The sequence below is a fragment of the Trichomycterus rosablanca genome, chromosome 5, assembly GCF_030014385.1.
Source record: "Trichomycterus rosablanca isolate fTriRos1 chromosome 5, fTriRos1.hap1, whole genome shotgun sequence".
NCBI lineage: Eukaryota > Metazoa > Chordata > Actinopteri > Siluriformes > Trichomycteridae > Trichomycterus > Trichomycterus rosablanca.
The window spans coordinates 44,421,991-44,444,504 of NC_085992.1; the positions used below are offsets into that span (position 1 = coordinate 44,421,991).

Sequence of the window (22,514 nt, forward strand, 5' to 3'; positions counted from 1 at the left end):
ATGAACTGTTTGATATGACGCGGTAAATGCGACCCAGACAGTACAAAAAACGCTTACAGTGAAAAATAAAGCTTAACGTGACTTGTACTAAAACAACAATTAATACATTTAGGCAGTACAGAGCACTTATAACCAGTAATAATAATCAAGCCAAGCACTAAGCAAAGCTGCTATTTGCGCAGAGGGTCGTGCTGAGAGCAAAGCGCAAAATGCTTCTCATGTTAATGCACTAAAGAAAGCAACAATGGCGACAAACATGAGCAACAGAGAACATATGTAACAACAGCACAAATGCTCACAATCTACAAGCTCCGCCATGTTACTACTTTCATTGCGCAATGCCCACCATTGATGATGCATGCTTGGCTCCCGGGCCGGTTCTCTTAAAAACACCAAGGTTCAAAGAAACCCAAGTTTAAGAACCAGAGTTCTTTTGGTTGAAATGTGCTAGCTGTGGTCTATTATGACCTGTTACTTAAATTTGGTAAACTGATTTATTTTGTATACAAGAGGGCTGTTGCATTTTTACATGGGTGAGAGAGAAACTTTGGTCCTCATGTAAATGGAATTTTGTTTCACAAATTGTGTTTTTTTTTAAATGTAAAATCATGTGAAATCAAGCATTGCATAATCGGTGGGATTAAGCATGGTTCAGATCTCACTGACAGGCAGCACCTTGTTGGGGTGCAACAAGGTTCAGTTCTGGGTTCTCTTTTATTTATCATTTACACCAATTAGCCATAACATTAAAACCACCTCTTGTTTCTACACTCAATGTCCATTTTATCAGCTCCACTTACCATATAGAAGCACTTTGTAGTTCTACAATTACTGACTGTAGTCCATCTATTTCTCTGCATACTTTGTTAGCCCCCTTTCATGCTGTTCTACAATGGTCAGGACTCTCCCAGGACCACTACAGAGTAGGTATTATTTGGGTGGTGGATCATTCTCAGCACTGTAGTGACACTGACATAGTGGTGGTGTGTTAGTGTGTTTTGTGCTGGTATGAGTGGATAAGACACAGCAGCACTGATGGAGTTTTTAAACACCTCACTGTCACTGCTGGACTGAGAATAGTCCACCAACCAAAAACATCCAGCCAACAGTGCCCTGTGGGCAGCGTCCTATGAGCACTGATAAAGGTCTAGAAGATGACCAACTCAAACAGCAGCAATAGATGAGCGATCGTCTCTGACTTTACATCTACGAGGTGGACCAACCAAGTAGGAGTGTCTAATTGAGTGGACAGTGAGTGGACACGGTATTTAAAAACTCCAGCAGCGCTGCTGTGTCTGATCCACTCATACCAGCACAACACACACTAACACACCACCACCATGTCTGTGTCACTGCAGTGCTGAGAATGATCCACCACCTACATAATACCTGCTCTGTGGTGGCCCTGTGTGGGTCCTGACCATTGAAGAACAGGGTGAAAGCAGGTTAAAAAGTATGTATAGAAACAGATGGACTACAGTCAGTAATTGTAGAACTACAAAGTGCTTCTATATGGTAAGTGGAGCTGATAAAATGAACAGTGAGTGTAGAAACAAGGAGGTGGTCATAATGTTATGTCTGATCGGTGTATATGTTCCCCCTTAATCACATTATTCACCAGTATGGTCTAAAGTACCTTTTTTATGTACAAGCCAATGAGCCTTTCCATCCTGCTACTCTGGTAAACTGCCTCAAAGAAATTAAACAGTAAATGGCATCTAATTTTTTGGTTGGACCTACAGCTGCTCTTACCAAAGTGATTCATGACTCCACTCTCTTCTCCCACACATTAAATCTGTTACCAAATCTGCCTTTTTCCATCTTCGCAATAGCGCGTGCCTTTCTTTCTCTCTCAGTTTTCATGAGGCAGAAACACATCTCGAATTATAGCAACTCACTTTCCTCAGGTCTTACTTCTAAATCCCTCAAAAATCCAGTACATTTAAATTCTTCACACATCCTCAGTACTTTAAAAGCTGCACTGACTCCCTGTCTCTACCTGTTTTCAGTTCACTCTCCCGTATACAAGACACATGATGGACTTTCACTTTTTACATCTCCACTATACACCAACCTGCTCAATTAGATTCTCAGAACTGACCTTCTTACCAGCCCTGTCACCAAACTCAGCACAGCTGGAGCCAGATACTTTAGCCTAGCAGTCCCAAGACTCTGGAATACATCACCACAACACCTCAGGGAAACCATAAGCCTTATTTAAATCTCAACTCAAGACCCATCTGTTTACTCAGTGCCACCTATCTTTATTATTTATTTATTTTTGTGTGATGTTGTTCAGCAACCTTGAGTCTGTGAAAGGTGCTTTATAAATCAAACTTATAATAATCATCATCATATTAATAATAATAATAAGATTATGTTGTGTATATGAACTCATGACAACTATGCAGTGGATAATTTTTAGAGCAATCACTCAATCTACTCAATCCCTTTGTCTTTATAACTGTAGTTTTTTTCTAAAATGTAAATATGGCTACCATGCCTCTTTTATTTTCTCACTAGATGTTTTGTCAGATATTTAAATGACTAATTTACCCTTTCTTAAGATATATTTTGTATACACCGATCAGCCATGACATTAAAACCACCTCTTTGTTTCTACACTCAATGTCCATTTTATCAGCTCCACTTACCATATAGAAGCACTTTGTAGTTCTACAATTACTGACTGTAGTCCATCTGTTTCTCTGCATGCTTTGTTAGCCCCCTTTCATGCTGTTCTTCAATGGTCAGGACTCTCCCAGGACCACTACAGGGCAGGTATTATTTGGATGGTGGGTCATTCTCAGCACTAGGTAGGAGTGTCTAACAGAGTGAACAGTGAGTGGACACGGTATTTAAAAACTCCAGCAGCGCTGCTGTGTCTGATCCATTCATACCAGCACAACACACACTAACACACCACCACCACGTCAGTGTCACTGCAGTGCTGAGAATCATCCACCACCTAAATAATACCTGCTCTGTGGTGGTCCTGTGGGGGTCCTGAGCATTGAAGAACAGGGTGAAAGCAGGCTAAAAAGGTATGTAGAGAAACAGATGGACTACAGTCAGTAATTGTAGAACTACAAAGTGCTTCTATATGGTAAGTGGAGCTGATAAAATGGACAGTGAGTGTAGAAACAAGGAGGTGGTTTTAATGTTCTGGCTGATCAGTTTAAATAATAGCACTTTTCATTAAGGGTTTTCTTTCTGACATTCTACCTTCCAGACCGATAGAGGGAGCTCTCAGTAAGTAACGAAGCAATGATTTCAGAGGTTTGCTTACATTGTAACAGTAAGTCAGCAGGTGGCAGTGTAGGGTTATTTTTGAGTTGCCAGATCCCTCAGTAGTAATACATTTAGTAATTACTTCATTGCCAAAAGCAATTACATCCTAAATTAACTATAAATATTCATTCAAGATTAATATGGTACTGTAATTGACTGGCCAATAATAATTACCATATTTATACAAGCATATGTGGTTGTTTGATTGTGCCCCTGTGGCAAAGACATGACAAGTTTGACAAGTTGGTGTGGAGCAACATCTGTAGCCTCAGCTTTATACTGACAGCCACTGATTTGAAATGGTCAGATGTCCATTTGTGACACTTTCCACCCTTTGACCATTTAGGACCACAAGTTAAACACTAAGGAATTTTAACCACCTGCCAAGTATTTTTAATGCCAACTTTATGTAATTTATAAATCTATTAATAGTGCAATTTCACTCAGAATTTCTGTCCAGAATTCTACTCATAGTAATAAAGTTTCATGTTGGCAATATTCTCTCTCTTACTTTCTTGAAAATAATATCTGACTTACATGGTATTATTACCAAATTTATGATTAGTGAACGCAGCAGTTGGAAATATACACAGAAGAATGATATACAGATTTAACCTGATAACTAAGTCATTCATGTGTCTCCATTCAGAAATACTCACACTCTTGTGATTGGTTTCTTATAAAAAAAAACACCACCCTTTTAATTTTAGAAATATTCAGAAATAAATATCTTTTGTTATAGAATTGTGTCATACTTGGATGCAGGTAATTGTTAGTTCTCTCTGTCTGCAAGTAGGTTGATCTTTTGAGAGACATTGTTACTTTGTTGTTTTGCATATTAGTATAACAGACACCTCTTATTCAAGTAAATTGGTATAAATATAACCGCATTAGATTAGTTGTTGATGATAACAGATGCTGTAAATGGTGTAAGAGCCATACAATTTGCAAAACTAACCTTTTCCATAAAATTGGAAGCATGTAATTTACTTATTTCACCTGTTAGAAATTGTTGTGGCTGAAACACATGGATTAAAAGAAATAGAAAGGCCATTTATTATTGTATTTTGAACAGACTATTTAGTCAAGGTTATTGTTTTCGTTTTGCCCAGTGCTGCTCATTAGTGAAATAAGGTGTTTTATAGCAGCAGCTTGTGTGGCCCTGTTTAGACTTACCATACTACTTATTATCTTAATGTAAGGTACATATAACCACTGACAAACTGTCTTTTGCAAGCAAAAATTTTACGTGACTTACAAACTTCATGAGAGAATCATCAGTAAGATTCTCAACGCAAGATTTTTAATAGCTTAGGTCTTTCACCATCTACTGTACTATGAAAGATTCAGGTAGGGCAGAATGTAATACACCTGCCCACCACCAGGGGGAGTTCAAGCTTTAGTATTGTAATCATAATTGTGCTACCAGCCTGGTGGGCCTTCAACAGTCTCAGTTGGGTGGAACACGTGACTAGGTCATTTCATTGTACCTTTGTCATTTAAATAAAGGGAAAAGAGAATTAACACAATTTTTGTTTCTACTGCATTTTACATGGTGTCCCAACTTTTTCAGAAATGGTGTTTGTACAGATTAGTGTTAAGAGTGGGTGCACAGTTATATGAGTCTTAAGGACTTAGGTTCCATTCTTTCTTTTTCTAGATAAAGGTTTGAGGAAGAGTGGCTACTCCTAATTGCCAATATCAGTGGTAAGTGAAGGAATGTGTGTAGGGTATTAACTGGTATTCTTTGAAAGTAGTATCCTGCCTTGAGCCTAGTGTTCACAGTTAGTGCTGGATCCATTGTGACCCTAACTGTAAGTGCCTGAATATCAGTTTTCAACTCAGTAATAATACATTGTAATATCTGATATCTGTAAAATGACTACTGTAAACAAATGAAGTTACACTATATGACCAAAAGTATGTGGACAACTTACTTTTATACTGATGAACCTGATCTCCCAAAACTACAGGCCTTATATAGTCTCTTTTTGTGCCTACAACAGCCTAAATATTGGTAATAATGTTACGAAACAAAATATTGGAATCTGCCTGTGGGAATTTATGCCTGTTCTGTTAATAAAGCATTTTTGAGGTCAGGCACTGATGGTGCACAGGTAGACCTGGCTCACAGTCAGGATTCCCAACAGTGTTTCATCCCAACAGAGGTGGTAATTAGGGTTAAGGGCAGAGCTCAGGCCACTGGGTTTACTCCACAGCATACTTGTCAAACCCTGTTTTAATTGACCTCTATGCTAAAAAGCATGTGGCAAGTGTGTAATTTACTTCATAAGATTGCTTTTTAGACCTGTTAGCATCAGGCGTGGCACCCACAAACTTAATTACCTGATCTTAATTATTTAGAGGGATGTCCACATACTTTTAACCATGTAGTGAATAAAAGGAAGTGGTTCCACTTAAGTTTTATTGGAGCACACCAGCAGAGGGTAGCAGTGCTCATAAACGGATGAGACTGTGATTACAAGCCTGATGTCAGAGGGACTTTCTGAAATTTATCCAGCACTGTGTTTCACAAGCACATAAAAGGTTCTGGTAATACAGAGAGCTGTGGTGTGGCTGTTCTAAGTTTGCTAATTACAGTATCATGAAAAATGACTGTTTTATAGAGCAATCTTCGGATCCTGCAGTAAGCGCTCACGTCATTTACAGTCTAGACATTATGTGTTGGGAGATAATGAAAGGCATTATGGGGTTCTTATGTAAAGCCGTGGTTCTGAGCTGCAGTGCTGGGAGCTCCCCGGATCATACAGATCTGTGTTTTCCCACTCCAACACAACACAGCTCGTTACAGGTTTATTCATTAACTCAGTGATTTACAGAAGGGAATTTCTGAAATTACAGTGCTGGAGGATTAGACACATGGATGTCATTCAATTTCTTGACAAATAAAGATTTATACAAGGTTTAAATTTATGATCACTATAAAACAGAACACCCTAATTTTATACCTTCCACATATATATTTTTTTCATTTTCTGCCTGGCAAATTATTTATTTATTTATTAGGATTTTAACATCATGTTTTACACACTTTGGTTACATTCATGACAGAAATGGTAGTTACTCGTTAAACAAGATTCATCAGTTCCCAAGTTTAATGTCAAACACAGTCATGGACAATTCAACTCACTTGCATGTCTTTGAACTGTGGGAGGACACCAGAACTCCTGGGGGAAACCCACGCAGACACGGGGAGAACATGCAAACTCCAAACAGAAAGGACCCGGACCACCTGACCTGGGCATCGAACCCAGGACCTTGTTGCTGTGAGGCGACAGTGCTACCCACTGAGCCATCATGCCACCTGCCTGGCAAGTCAAAAACAATCATGGTAATGTACAGTACAGTGTTTAAAAATATGATTTTTCTTTGGTTGTCTAGATTTTGGTATGTATGTGTGTGTGTGTGTGTGTGTGTGTGTGTGTGTGTGTGTGTGTGTGTGTGTGTGTGTGTGTGTGTGTGTGCGCTGTGTCAGGAAAACACTTTTCCTTCGTCATATAGAACCATATTCATTTATTCATCGGCTGTTTTACCACCGCTTAATCCTGGGCAGGGTCACAGTGGGTCGGATTCATTGGGCGGAATGTAGGAAACAACCCGGACAGGTCACCAGTTTATCACAGGGCAGACACACACTCATTCACACTTAGGGCAGTTTCTAGTAGCCTCTGTTGGCCCGACTGCCTGTCTTTGGATTTGGGGCGGCACGGTGGCTCAGTGGGTAACACTGTCGCCTCATAGCAAGAAGATCCTGGGTTCGATCCCCAGGTGGGGCAGTCCGGGTCCTTTCTGTGTGGAGTTTGCATGTTCTCCCCGTATCTGCGTGGGTTTCCTCCGGGAGCTTCGGTTTCCTCCCACAGACATGCAAGTTAGGTGAATTAGAGATAAAAAATTGTCTATGACTGTGTTCGATATAACCTCGTGAACTGAAGAACCTTGTGTAATTAATAACTACCGTTTCTGTCATGAATGTAACCAAAGTGTAAAACATGACGTTAAAATCCCAATAAACAAAAAAACTAACTTTGAATTTGTGGGAGGAAACCGGAGAACCCTGAGGAAATCCACAAAGACACAGGGAGAGCATGCAAACTCCTCATAGAAAAAACCTTAGGGAATTAAACCCAGGACCTTCTTGTTGTGAGACAAAAGCGCTACAAACTGTGCCACCTTGCCACCCAACCTTAGTTATGTTTATATTTAATTCCCCTCCCCCATTCCAAGACACTTACTTTGTAAATAACCAAGCTATTTCAGCACTGGGTTAAAGGGGTGTGTTTACATGAGCATACAGTGAAACTCTAACAATTTTAATAGGATGTTGACATCCACATTTTACATCAGAGACCATGCAGTTTCATAAGACTGATTTCAACATCCAAACTTCATGTAAAAGACTAAGCAGTTTTACAACTTTAATCATGCAACTAAACCACAAACGTTGACCGACTGCTACCGAACTGCTCACCACCCGCCACCGTTTCTCCATCTTCTACTTCTGTCAACACCTCCTCACAAACCTGCTGCAACCAGCACAGCGCAAAACTCCAGCATATCAAGCTCCACCACCTTCAAACTAGAACCTCCTGCTTTAAATGGCCACACTTCAGAACCTTCTACAGTCCTGGAATACGAGTCTTTCCTCCATCCTCCGAACATCTCAACTCAGACTGCCACAAGCTTTAAAAATCCAAAGACCAAGGACTCACCTTGCTCCACTTCCAAAGCAAAGTCATTCTGCATAACAAAGCACTGAAAGGAAAAACAAAACGAACCACCATTTTTTAGATGATCACAATTGGTGGACACGTCAACACGATAACGTTGCCATGCAGGCACTACCTTCTCCACATACATCCCAACCTCCTCCCCTATTCATCCCAACCTCCCTTAGTTCATCCCATCCTCTTTCCCTATTTATGCCATCTTTTACCCACAAGGTTAAAACAAAATAAGTTGGACAGTAACGGCTGAATGATGTAAAGTGACAGTACAGTTAGAAGATGAATGAGCTATTTAGAAGCATGTAGACAGGATGCCCTAGAAAAAACATATGGTCACCAGGAACCGGAAACAACTTGGCGGCACTTAATAATAATAATTTCCCCACCATCCCATCCCCCAGCATCCTTTTCAACCTTTTTAACTTACCCCCACTGTTAGGGCAGTTGTAGCCTAGTGGTTAAGGTACTTGACTAGTAACCAAAACTTCGCTGGTTCAAGCCCCATCACTGCCAGGTTGCCACTGTTGGGCCCTTGAGCAAGGCCCTTAACCCTCAATTGCTTAGACAGTATACTGCCACAGTACTGTAAATTGCTTTGGATAAAAGTGTCTGCTAAATGCTGAAAATGTTATCCACCCCCAGCTTTTTACGTTCTTGCTTCAAATTCTTATCGCCACACCTCTTTTCCACTTGTTTCTTACATTTAAATACACCAAACATCTAAAAACAGAATACAAAGCATCAGAAAGAGACCCTGTACTGGACTAGTGAGTAGAAGGTTGCTGATTTAAGCCCCACCACTGCTAAACTGCCAATGTTGAGCACCGAAACAACTATACCACTATAAGTTGCTTTGATAAAAATTTCTACTAAATGTGGTAAATGTAAATGATCAGGAGTACTAGCTACTACTGCCTATCATTTAAAAGATTTTACCACTAGTACTATTACTAATATTATTTCCCTACTTAAAATGTCTTCTTCAATAGAACAATTAAAAATCTCAACAACTTTTAATCATTTAAAACTACTCATACAGATTCCTAGAACCCTGTTTCCTGTGGGTACCAACACTACCTTTTTTTTTTTAATTATTAAAGAAAAACATTTTTTAGAATTTGGGAAAATAAAACAAATCACCTCAGTGTTTTGGACTCTGGGTTCTTTCCACCTCTCGGAAATATGTAAAAAAAAGGATTGCTACTCTAAATTTCCCCAAAGATATTCTCAAAGCACTGCAAAGGATTGTTGCCCCTTTCCAAGCTATTCCTGCCTCGCAACCTGTGTTTTCTGGTGGAACTGTGACCCTGACCGGATTAACATGATTGAGAAAAAAAAAAGAACTATACATATTTACACCGATCAGGCATAATGTTATGACCACTTCCTTATTTCTACACTCACTGTCCATTTTATCAGCTCCACTTACCATATAGAAGTACTTTGTAGTTCTACAATTACTGACTGTAGTCCATCTATTTTTCTACATACCTTTTTAGCCTGCTTTCACCCTGTTCTTCAATGGTCAGGACCACCACAGAGCAGGTATTATTTAGGTGGTGAATCATTCTCAGCACTGCAGTGACACTGACATGGTGGTGGTGTGTTAGTGTGTGTTGTCATCGTATGAGTGGATAAGACACAGCAGTGCTGATGGAGTTTTTAAACACCTTACTGTCACTGCTGGACTGAGAATAGTCCACCAACCAAAAATATCCAGCCAACGGCATCCTGTGACCACTGATGAAGGTCTAAAAGGTGACCAACTCAAACAGCAGCAATAGATGAGCAATTGTCTCTGACTTTACATTTACAAGGTGGACCAACTAAGTAGGAGTGTCTAATAGAGTGGACAGTGAGTGGACACGGTATATAAAAACTCCAGCAGCACTGCTGTGTCTGATCCACTCATACCAGCACAACACACACTAACACACCACCACCATGTCAGTGTCACTGCAGTGCTAAGAATCATCCATTACCTAAATAATACCTACTCTGTGGTGGTCCTGACCATTGAAAAATAGGGTGAAAGCAGGCTAAAAAGGTATGTAGAGAAACAAATGGACTACAGTCAGTAATTGTAGAACTTCAAAGTGCTTATATATGGTAAGTGGAGCTGATAAAATGGACAGTGAGTGTAGAAACAAGGAGGTGGTTTTGATGTTATGGCTGATATACTTTTGGTAAAATATAATGTAAATGTATCAAAACTCAAGGGAATCAGAACTGTTCTAAAGCAGTGTTTATTTGGTTTACAGGATTTTAATGATTAATTAATTTTAAATAATTATTATTTTAATAATTTGTGTTCACACAATTTTGGAGGGAAGGGTTTAACTAAAATAGGTACATAAGGGTGTGAGAATCAACATTATAAACATTCCATTAGATAGCCTCAAACTGTGAGTTAGTATAGGTTTGTGGTCACCTGACTCTGAGCCTGTTGTGAGTACTGTAAAAACTTTCTAACAGATTTTGGAGTGTGTCTGTGGGAATTCTTGTGCCTATTTTGTAAAAAAATAAAAAATAAAAATAAATTTAAGAAAAGTAGTTCAAGCACTGATGTTGGACAAGAAGGCCTGATTCATCCACCAATATCATTCACACGAAACCTGTTGAACCATGTGTATGGACTTTGTTTGTGCACACGGCACCGGGCCTTTTTTTAAACTCTTGACACAAAGTTGGCCATATAGTGTTAGGGTGTCCATACGTCCGGTTTTAGGGCGGACAGACCAGTTTTTCATCTGCATGTTCACAGCCCAGCGCAATGCCTGCCTTTGGTACTTAAGTATGACAAATCCACTCCAAATGTGGTGTTAGTTTATTTGGTTGCATAACAGTCAGCCCCGGTTCTGGACTGCGTTGCTCGGGGGGGCAGTGAAAAAATCTGGGGGGGGCAATGCTCACCCGCAGCGCCCCCACTGCGCCGCCCTGATTGTGTTACTCTAGTTACATCCTAAACTGGATTTGAACCTGGGGGCGGAAAAATAGGCGCGATGCGCTCTGCCAACTACGCTACACAAACACCCGAGTAATATTGTGGTTGTTATGCTGATATGCCTGCGCACACATGGCGTTACTTAGACGAAAAGTAAACACTACTTAAAATAGCGCCGGCCCTGATAACAGTTATATCAATTAAGGTTTTAGTTTTATGCTGTACACACTATTCTAAATACCCACTGTCATGTCCTCCTTTTGGGGTCTCATATATCTTTTTACATACCTCTTGTCATTTTTTAATATATTCTATATATCTTTTATATATGTTTACATTTCTTTTGTTAATATATGTATAACACTTTTTATATCTGTATATTTTTGAAAGCTGTTGTCACGTTACAAATTTCTCCCTGTGGGATAATAAAAGGCTATCTCATCTTATCATGTCCTCCTTTTTGGGGTTCTGGAAGTGGCCACGCTATACAGTTTATATTAAAGTATTAAAAGAAAAGTGGTTGAAACTTTTAGCCTCACTGTGTTTCTATGAAGTTAAATCTTTAGTCATCTTCTAATTCACAATGATTTAATTAGAAAGAAGTGTGATTTGTTTATGTAGTTCCAGGATGGAAATGTTTAGTTGGTGTGAGAAGTTCAGGGGGTTTTAAACTACAGGACGAGTCGGAACTGTGGAGCAAATACGAGGTAAAAGCACATAAAAGGAAAAGGAAACGTGTCAAAATATCTCAAGTAAAGTCCGAAGAACACGGTGAGTCGACAGTTAAGGGAAGAGCTGAGTGTAGAAAAGCTGAAAAGTCCGAGCTGTGGTGTGTAAGTGCAGTTTGAAGTTGAGTAAAGTGAAGCGGGTGGATGGATGGTGCTGGATGGTGCTTGATGGTGAAGGGGAAGTCCCCAGGAAATCCCCAAGCAGCTCGGCAAGCACCATTTCCAACCTGAAAAACTCTGACCTTCTACTGCGCTTAACACAGTAATAAACACACCAACTCAGACCTGAGCGCTTCAACTTGAGCTATTTATAGAATAAAGTTAGGTAGGAAGCAGAAGACCCTCTTTTTTTTTCGGCGAGACCCTCGGATCGGAGCGAGTCGCTCTATCTGACAGACCTGACGGATATCAGCAAGATGGACGAGGACGTTTCCAAAGTGCGGAGCTGCTCCACCATCAACACGTTTTATCACGAAACCCAGCAGGAGGTTCTCAACCTAAAAAAGCAGATTCGCTCCAAGGACGGAATTATAGCCGATTTGAAAGCTAGGTTATTTAAATATGAGAGAACGTGTTTCTCGGAGGGAGAAGAAGCGTGTCTGGTTGGACCATCCAAATCACTGGTGGAGAGTTTGTGTAGAGAAAACTGCAGACTGAACCAGCAGCTGAAGGAGACTGAAGTGGACATGTCCCAAAAACTGGAGTCCTTCAAAAGAGTAAGTAACTTCTGTATTCATTTAGTAAATCAGTTGGTTTAACCAAGAAATCACTTTTATTTTGGTATGATTCAAAATAATAATAATAATAATAAATTACTATATTATAAATAATACCACAGGTGTGTTTTGTTTATATGATAATATATTCAATTAACTAATTATTCCCATTTAACTTAGAGCAAACTAGTATAAAATACTGCTATAATATGTGTAATATGTATTTATATTGTATAAATGTATAAAGTATATTGTATTCCTTAAGCATTTTAAATTAGTACATAGTTTAGGATTTAAAGTATTTAAAAAGTGAGTTAAAGTGCAAAAAACAAACAGCAACAAAATCAGCCAATCAGCCAAAAGCCTATTTGCTGTTACTATTATTATTGTTATTATTATTATTATTGACTATACATGTAGCTCAACCAACAAAAAATGACTTCCATTCTGGTATGATAAAAAAAAAGTGCTGTATTATATATTATAAATAGGGCCACAGGGATCTTTGGTCTACTGTATATACATTTCTAAAGCTATTTCAAACAACAAAAAAAGGACTTCTATTTTGGTATGATCTAAAAAGAAAGACTGGGTAATGTAATATATCATAAATAAAACCCTGAGTCACCTTTGACCATCCAACCACAAATTATCCAACTCCCTGACCAACTATTAAATGTAGTATAGCAGTCATTATTGTTTTTTGGGAGAAGTTGTTTGCCATAGCTTTCGTCCCAATAGCTTTACGTTATGACATCTGTCAGCTTTTAATATATTTTGAATAAACCCCTGGACATCATGGACAATGCTTCTGGGTTGTTCCATGTCAGCCTAATCAAACAGGAGCCATTGTAGCTTGTGGCTGATACATCAGGAGCGGTACAGTAGGTCATCGTACCTGCTGCTGCTAGACTTCACCACAATAACAGGAACATTGACATAGCACCCATTTTATCAGTTTTGCATAGAATCATTTTACAATACAATACACTACAGACTTTATTTCCTTTACATTGTTATTCTATGTAAATTACATTACTATATTTTACCTACACCTTTATTACTTTCAATTATTTGTTTATTTATTATGAATACTTTTTATTTACAACATGCACATGGACACTTTGTATGCTCATCTACACCAGCTGCCTGATTTTTATTATTGTGAAAACTAGTCCTCTTAAACCAGTTTAATTTAGTACACAAGCTATCAATTAATATCTACATGAAAAATCATTTGTGATTTTACTTTAAAAACCTGGTCAGTGTATTAAATCAATAGAACCCCAAGGGATCATTAACCTTCTGACTATAAATGCAGACAGAACTAACAAATAAAAAAATGTATATATTTGTACAGGTTTACGATTTTATCCCTGACAGTATTGAATGAGACCAGCCACTTTTTGCTATTTTTAATTGCAAAAAGAGATGTGTAATTCCAAAGCTTAAAAAAAAAATAACCTAGGACCATTTATGAGAAAATGATAGAGGAAGTGTAACCAGTGATGTCAGTGTTACTGTATTAAGCAGGGGAAATCTTATCTACGCTTGATGTCAAACGCCGAGCATTAAAGTGCTGATTCTTGGCATGATGGCCTCTAAGCTCATGTAAAGTTTGCTCGATTGTGTTCCAGCGGCTTTTAATTTATGACATACCTATCTTTATTGATTTTGGACTACCTGACTCTTAGGTTAGGCTGGCAGTTTGGGTTTATTCCTGAGCTAAGCAATGAGACCACTGTTCCATGTACATTGTAATTACATAGAAATGTTTGTAAAGACAATTTAGGGACCTGAAGTAGCTTGGAAATGGCTCAGAGAGACTTTTGTTCACTTTTTAAGATCTGAGATACTTTCTCCACTGCAATTCTTGTGGCTTTGTATGGGCACTGTGAGAAGTGACCAGCTGTTGTCAATTATATATATATTTTATTCATTCCATTTAAGACATTTAGACGCTTTTATCCAAAGCGACATACAATTCTGACCGAATACAGAGCAAGCAATACAGAGTATGTGAGGGAGGCCTCAGGGGTGAAATTGTTATTGTAGTTATAGTCACTAACATATAATTATAGTCACTAACAAGAGACTAAAAGGCAATGCAACAATGTTAAATGATATAACAGTCTACACCACCAAATGTAAGTTGCTATATGATTCAATCAGAGAAAATCCTTGCAGAAATCCTTAAAATCCCAAGCCTACCATGACATACATGTTTCTCACAAGCATATACAAACGTTTGACATCAGCTGTGTGTTATTATCAAGTACATTCTGTACAATGCTGACATTGATCCTCTCCTCACATGATACAGACACTGTGACATAATTGGTCCAGTTTTCTTTATTCTTTTATCTTGACTTTGAGAAAACAATATGCACATGTTTTATTTTGTAACTATCTGGAAGTAATCTGAAAGGCCCTTTCTGCTATAACAAATGAGCAAAATGAGACAGTTTGTCTATAAATAATAACACACTTTAGGTCTTTTAAGCTATTTCAATCCTTTTTAAAATGGTGTGTGGATTCTGTTTATTCACCAGCAGTGACTTGCAGTTTTAATATCCTGTTTCAGTGGAATCACGTCTGTCACTGGTGTTACAGTTCTATTTTAAAAAGCATTTACTCATACTCTTATTTTTGTGTAGGATGAAAAATCAGGATATCAGCAAAAATATGTTTTGTTGTTTTTTATTTTTACTGATTTATTCTGAGGCTCGGTGGGTAGCACTGTCGCCTCACAGCAAGACGGTCCGGGTCCTTTCTGTGCGGAGTTTGCATGTTCTCCCCATGTTTGTGTGGGTTTCCTCCCACAGTCCAAAAACATGCAGTCAGGTTAATTGGAGACACTAAATTGCCCTATAGGTGAATTGGTGAGTGTATGAGTCTGTGTGTGTGTATGTGTGTCTGCCCTGCGATGGACTGGCGCCCCGTCCAGGGTATTACTGTGCGCCTTGCGCCCATTGAAAAGCTGGGATAGGCTCCAGCACCCCCCGTGACCCTAATTGGATAAGCGGCTAAGGAAGTGAGTGAGTGAATCTCAGCAGTGCTATCGGCCAGTCTGGCATCTGCACAGACATGACTGGGTAATGTTTGAGGGGGGATGATGGGGGGGACAGTTTAGACATTGGGAGGTGCACTTGTCAGTGCCCTCTCAGTGCCGGTCCCAAGCCTGCAGAAGAGACAGAGGGTTGTGTCGGGAAGGGCCTCCGATGTAACTGTGCCAAGTCTGGTATGCGGAGCAGATCCATCTTGGCAGCCTTTAAAATACGGAAGAAGCTGGAGGAATAAAAGACTTTATGCTGCATATTTTTATAGTTGCACTGCTGTGTTTTTAAGGAACCAATGTGATACAAATATTTTAAATTTGCTTTTTGAAAAAAAATACTGGTATATAAATTGACTATTTAGTTATAAGTGGCACATTAAGCTTTGTTGTAAACATTTTAAATTATGCCATCCCACTACCACTGGAATCCAGAGAGGACAAGATAAAACAGGGCTAAAAACTGCATCTGAGAAACACAGATCCATGCTGGCTTGTTTATGTTCCTTCTGCACAACCTGCCATTCACAAATGAAAACATGGTTGACTTTAATGCTAAATGGCAGTCTTTTTATGCTTTGGTTGGGGGGCATGTTTAGTAGCTTTAGTTTCTGCTTCTACAGATCAGTAGTAAATAAAATAAGTTCTTTTATAAAGGTTTGCTCCGCTTGACAATACTCAAAAGCTATAAACAGATCTGGTCCATCCTACTAATCTAATAGAGATTCTTGCACATACAGTCATCAATTTTTTAGTAGTTATGAGATTTTAAAATGAAAATAGTTCTACAGGATGTGTTAGCAGGTTTAACTTCTTAAACATCTGCACTATTGCACTAAATCCCAACACTGTAAGGAATGTAGGTCTAGGTTTGATGATGGATACTAAAGCTTTTAAGTTATCAGATTTATAGAAAAGCATTTCTATTTAAATAATGCTTTGTAGTGGTTTTTTTTGGGTGATTTGCTTGAATTAAAATTTTTATTTATTAATCGTACCTAGAATAAATTATTCTGGTAATTAAATGTATTTATAATATTCATGTATGCATTATATGTTAACGAAAACTAGAACTTGCCCTAAAATGCTTTTAGAAACCACCACCATGTAAATGAGAAAGACATAGACTATTGGCAGATCATTTAGAAAACGTTTTTGGTTTTTTTCTTTTTTAATGCAAGATTCAATCCTATTACTTTATGTTTTGCTGTTAAACTAGTATAATCTTACTTGGTTTTTTCAATATTTAATTCCTATTTTTGTCATAAATAGTAAGTGTTCAGAACCTGGGTTTGCTGTTGGACCCTTGAGGTGACCAGAAAAGTTTTATTGAAGTGACATCATAGAACAGTGGTTCCCCACCCTAACCCTAGACCAAGTACCTCTCCTTGAATATGAAGCCTGTGTTTGCAGGGAGCACTTACCATTTTTGTGAGAGGAGAAAGTCTGTTCAGAATCCTGGTCTTTTTTTCTGTCATTTAAGAATTAAATCCCAAATTCGGATCATCTGTCTTGTACCATTTTGTAGCTATTTCTCAGTGTTTACTAAATCTAGCAGTGCGGTCTTTTCTTAGAGAAACATCAGATGTCACATGACAACATAATGTTAGATTTCAGCAAAGTGTGTGTTATTTTCTGGAGAAAATGCTAGCAGAGCATACATATATATCTTTCAGATGGATTAAAAAATCTTTAGACTAATAGTTTGAAGAACCCTAATGGACCTTCTACCAGGCCATGCAATTGTATTAGTGAAAGCTAAAGCATACCTGATACTTTCCACAGGAGATCCAGATTCTGCAGCAGACGCTGAGGGAGAAGGAGCAGGAACTGGACCGGCCTGAACATGAAAAGGACCGTGAGATCCAGCATCTATGTGCCAGACTGGAAGCACGCAATCGGGCACAGGCTACCCAGGATGTCCTGTGCAACTCCCTGGCTGACGAAGCAGAACAGCTAAGGGGACAACTGGGTACCACTGTTCGAGTATGTGAGGAGCTGCTGGGAAGACTGGAGAAACAGAAGAACAGAGCAGCTAATACTGAATACAAGTCCCAAAACAATGAGGTGTGTAGGATGTAGTGCTGTTTAATGGCTGAGATTTAATACAATATTATCCAAGCTGAAGGAAAAGCTCTTAACCAGGAGGCTGTACCGGATTTATTTATTTTAATAGATGTTAATGTGTATTATGTTTTTTACATTAAGAGCATTTAGCAAATGTTATTATCTAAAGTGACTTACAACTGTGACAGTGCAAGGAATTGAGGGTTAAGTTACAAGTTGCCCAACAGTCGCAAATTTTCCAATCTTTTAAACAATAGTTCAGTACCATAAACTCTAAGCTACCATTGTCCAAATTTATAATGCCTTAGTCAGCTAGCGCACTTTCAGTTTTGGTTGCCATTTACAGCATTTAGCGAACACTTTCATCCAAAGCGACCAACAATTTTGATTAAGTGCTGTTGGAGTACTTAGGCAACCTTCTGATTACTAGATTATTTCCAAGAATGGCATGGTGACTTGGTGGGTAGACATGCTGTCAAGTTGATTTGAGCTACTAAAAGTCCCCCAGATTGGCAGCTCTTAATGGATAAAACTTTGAGTACATGTAGAATGTAGTTTCGACCCCCAGTTTATTTCCAAATTTATAATTGCATCAAAGCCTGTAATATTGCTAACTGAACCACAGTGTTGGAACATTTCCATCAACAGTCTCCCAGTTTCAGTCTGAACATGCCCATTTTTCAAAGTGACACAAACAACAAATGTCAGGAGTGACAGAGCCATAATGCTTGTTTTCATGCTTTGTTTATGGTAAGAGTTTGTGAGCTGATTGTTTTTGTATCTTCTGCTCGTTTCACTCAGACGACAGATTCCTCTGAAGTTGCACGTCTGAATGGCGTTGTCATGAAGTTACAAGAAGAGAACCAGCAGCTTCAAAAGAGAGTGGCATATGTAAGAGCTTTATTTTAATACACCCGCTTGTATCATTTTAAGCGGGTTGTACAGTATTTAAACGTGTGATCTTCTTCTGTGTTACATCGCTTTGCTCTATTCCTCCCCAGGTAGAACACCTGAACTCAAAATGGCAGAAATATGATCTGAGTAGAGAGGAGTACGTCAGGGGGCTGTGTCAGAAGCTTAAGGAGACCAGCGGGTTGGCGCAGTGCCCAGGTCCGGCAGTGGGCACCACGACTCTGTACCAGCAGGAGATCAGCAGGCTGAACGGGTTACTGGAGGAGAGGATGCTGGAGTGTGAGAGGCTAAGCAGAGGGAAAGAGGAGTGTCTGCAGAGAGACCGCGAGAAAATACAGATGCTCGAACAACAGGTCAGTAGCAAAAGAAACATGCCGTTCATTCACTGGATCTAATTATTATTGCTTCTACTCCAGACGAGTCAGACTGCCTGTGCAAGTCATATTAGCATCGGCACTGACACATAAATTAGTGTAAAAATGACGTCCCGTAAAGCATGTAGACAAAGTGATGTGTAGTTTAATCAAAGATGATGCTTCATATATTTTCTTCAGTAATGGATGTAATGGGGAAACAAATTACAGCTATCATCTATTATCCAAAATTACTTTTACCTGTTCATACCATCAATCTGATACTGATAGCACCAAATCCACTATTCAACATCCATTTTCCATGTATACACCATTAACCTGACACTGATACTGCCAAATCCACTATTCAACATCCATTTTCCATGTATACACCATTAACCTGACACTGATACTGCCAAATCCAGCACTAAACATCCATTTTCCATGTTCACACCATCAATCTGATACTGAGACAGCCAAATCCAGCACTAAATATCCATTTCCCATGTTCACACCATTAATCTGATACTAATACTGCCAAATCTACCACTTAACATCCATTTTCCACGTTCACACCATTAATCTGACACTGATACTGCCAAATCCACTATTCAACATCCATTTTCCATTCCACAAAGTTGAATCAGTTCATCTGTAAGTTTGGTGTGGAGAATTTTCCATGTTCACATCATTAATCTGATACTGATACCTCCAAATCCAGCACATAATGTCACTTTTCCCAGTTCACATCATCAATCAGATACTCAAATGTAACAGGTCAGCATAAAAACCAGTATGTTTACCACTGAGTATAATTACACAGCTCTCTTATTTAACCTGTCAAGCCATGGATAAGAAGATGCTGTCCACTGTACACTGTCCATAACTCAAGCAAGCTTTACATTCCCAAGAAAGAAGTCTGTGCTCCTGCTTTTTCTTTAAAACTTTGGACCAGGGGCTTTGTTTCAGACTCTAAACCTGTGCTGATCCAAAGCTTACTTGGCTGTGCTCAGTGTTACCCACCAGCTTCCAATTCATGGCAGACTGTTTTACTTTGGTGGTTCATGGATTATGTCTGACCATCCTGACATACTTTCACTTTGCACAAGGGGAAAGTTTTTTTTTGTTGTTCTCGATGAGAGACCATATTTTCATGTACTGTTTAATGGGTCTAGTCAAACAATCTCCATTTATATGCGCACAAAGAAATCGCCAGCTCTAATCAACCATATCCAGTGTACACAAGAGATGGACCTCACAAGCCTTTATGACTGTGTCCTAATCCACATTAAACAGTCTGCAGAATTAGTGTAGGTCCATTTAAACCTACTATTAGATAAGAAGGATGTGGTTGAGTTGAGGGTTTTAGTGATGGTTTTAGTGATGTGGAGAAATGAAGTCTGCCCACAAACACCAGCAATGCACATCTAGCATTCTTCTGATGGACGGCAAGAATTCTAATGTAAATGCAGCCTCAGAATCCTATATACCTAAGAAATGATTATTGTAATACTAGAAGGCCCAAAACACACACTAGCACACCAGAGCTGACATCTCGCACTCGTCTGTTCGAAACTCAGCTCTGCCATCCTGCAGGCTGGGCGCCTACACGAACAAAGATTGGCTGTTGTTCATAGTGGGGTGTCGGAAGGGAATTTCTGCTAACTGATGCTGATTGATGGCGCCTGCACAGAGAAGAAGGATAGTGAGGATCAGGGTGTGGCTCTCCGTACACAAAACTGATCCACATATGAACTCTCCTCGTGCAGGTGAGAAGATGCAGTCTGTATCTTCTCAATCAAAGCATTTCCCAATCAAAATGTAAGGTTTTTATTCAGATTTAACCCAATTATGCCTCCGCTTCAGTTCACAGACTGCTGATCTTACTTTCTCAAGAATGAGAGAATTGTAGCTCTAGTGCTGAAAAGGGGAACTGCAGCTAATTGTAAAAATAAAATGTTAGCCATGTCAGGCATGTTTGCATTTGTGGCCAACAGTGGTGTAAAGGACTCCTGGGGGCGTATTTATTACATGACTAGCAGGAGGAATGTAAACAAGCCAAGCGTTTACTCAAGTGTTAATAATAAATTTTGATCTTCATCATGTTCTCCAGACATTTTTACCTTATTTGCAGTAGTAAGAACAAGAACTGATATATCGACCAGTGCGCCTTGCATTGTTCTGTAGCATTCGTTTGCTTTGATCGTAGAGCTTAAGTGTTTTATCTTCCTGTTCATCTCCAGGTTTTGGCCTACATAGAAGATTTCAAGTCAGAGAGAGCGGACAGAGAACGGGCCCAGAGCAAAATCATGGATCTTCAGGAGGAAATAGTGCGTCTACAGCTGCAAATCCAAGCACAGGCAAGTCGCTCAGCATCCTCCCACTGCTTGATCCTAATAAACCCACTGTCATATGCTATTATAGTTGAGTTGATTGTTGTTGGTAAGTCTATTTTCACTTACAGTTTTTCTTATATTTGTATTACTCAGAATACCCGGGAAGCACCAACACGCCGGATATTACCCAGCCTCAAGAAACCAAACCGTAAACAGACAGAAACAGCAGAGCCACTATTGCGGAACAGCCCTCCGGACACTAGTGCCAGGCGGGCAGCGTGTCAGTTGGCATCACCCGGCTCCTCCGAGCTTCAGTGCCCGCGGTGCCTGACCATGTACGATGATAAACACACAGCAGAATATATGAACCACTGGGAGGAGTGTGCGAAACTCTGACCTCTGCACTTCACACTCCCACAGACAATAAACGATGCACTACAGAAGTGTGTGGACACCATGGGAACGTACAGGTACGACCAGGATGGAGCCAAAGTAAACGCTGGACAGGCAAACTCAAGTCGTCAGACTGCACAAGCAGATGGAAATGATTCTGACTTCTTTCAGATTTAATCTACACAATAATCCGAACAGGAAAGAAACTCGTGTCTGGACTGTGACAGTCGACAGATCTTTCCTAAACCAGATCCATCATCACTTATCAGGTTTGTAGACTTACAGAGCACAGAGACCCTGATGTTTCAAATGACAAAAGCATCCCATATAAAAAAAATCAGCATGTATTAGAATTTTATAGCTATAAACATTTGCTGTTTTTGTATTTAAAAATCTGTATATGCTGTGATACCAATGCAGACAATTCTGTTCCAAAATTGAGTATTATGAGGTGTAATAAATACTCATATTTCATAAAGAATATATAAATATGCAAGATAGCAGTATGAAGAAATTGTATTTTTAATTTTAAATAATTAAATGTTTTAATAAATCACATTATCAGTTCCAGTGTCACCAGAATCACTGGGTGCAAGCCAGAAATAGTCCTAACAGGGCACCAATCCATTGCAGAGCTTTGACAACACCCTAAAGCTCCCCCATGCCACCATTATTAAAACTTATGATAATAATAGTGGTATAGCCGCTCAGATGGTGCAGCGGTAAAACACGCTAGCACACAAGACGACCAGGGTTCCTCATAACTGATGCAGGTATGACCCTTGCTGGCTGATTGATGGCACCTGTGCAGAATCGAGGAATAATGTGATCAGGGTGTGGCTCTCCGTACACAAAGCTGATCCACATATGAACTCGCCTCGTGCAGGTGAAAAGATGCAGTCCGTTCGGGCACTTCTCAGTCAGCAGTGGAGGGTTGTGTCAGTACAGAGGAAGCGTAATGCAATCAGGGTAAA

At 39.3% G+C, this 22,514-nt stretch overlaps 1 protein-coding gene across 1 annotated transcript; it reads left to right on the forward strand.

Annotated features, from left to right (window-relative positions):
* Positions 1–12,112: 12,112 nt before the first annotated feature.
* On the forward strand, positions 12,113–21,859 carry tnip2 (TNFAIP3 interacting protein 2). Its single transcript, XM_062995269.1, has 6 exons — positions 12,113–12,424; positions 17,265–17,546; positions 18,348–18,437; positions 18,548–18,811; positions 21,055–21,171; positions 21,301–21,859. The coding sequence occupies exons 1-6, from the start codon at positions 12,125–12,127 to the stop codon at positions 21,541–21,543; spliced, it is 1,296 nt and encodes a 431-aa protein (XP_062851339.1). The 5' UTR covers positions 12,113–12,124; the 3' UTR covers positions 21,544–21,859.
* The last annotated feature ends 655 nt before the right edge of the window (positions 21,860–22,514 follow it).

Excerpts from the sequence above, each read along its gene's own strand:
- tnip2 (XM_062995269.1), top strand. The coding sequence starts at position 12,125 with ATGGACGAGGACGTTTCCAAAGTGCGGAGCTGCTCCACCATCAACACG. Across the intron at positions 12,425-17,264 it reads AACTGGAGTCCTTCAAAAGA|GAGATCCAGATTCTGCAGCA; the intron begins GTAAGTAACTTC and ends TACTTTCCACAG. Across the intron at positions 21,172-21,300 it reads AGCTGCAAATCCAAGCACAG|AATACCCGGGAAGCACCAAC; the intron begins GCAAGTCGCTCA and ends TGTATTACTCAG.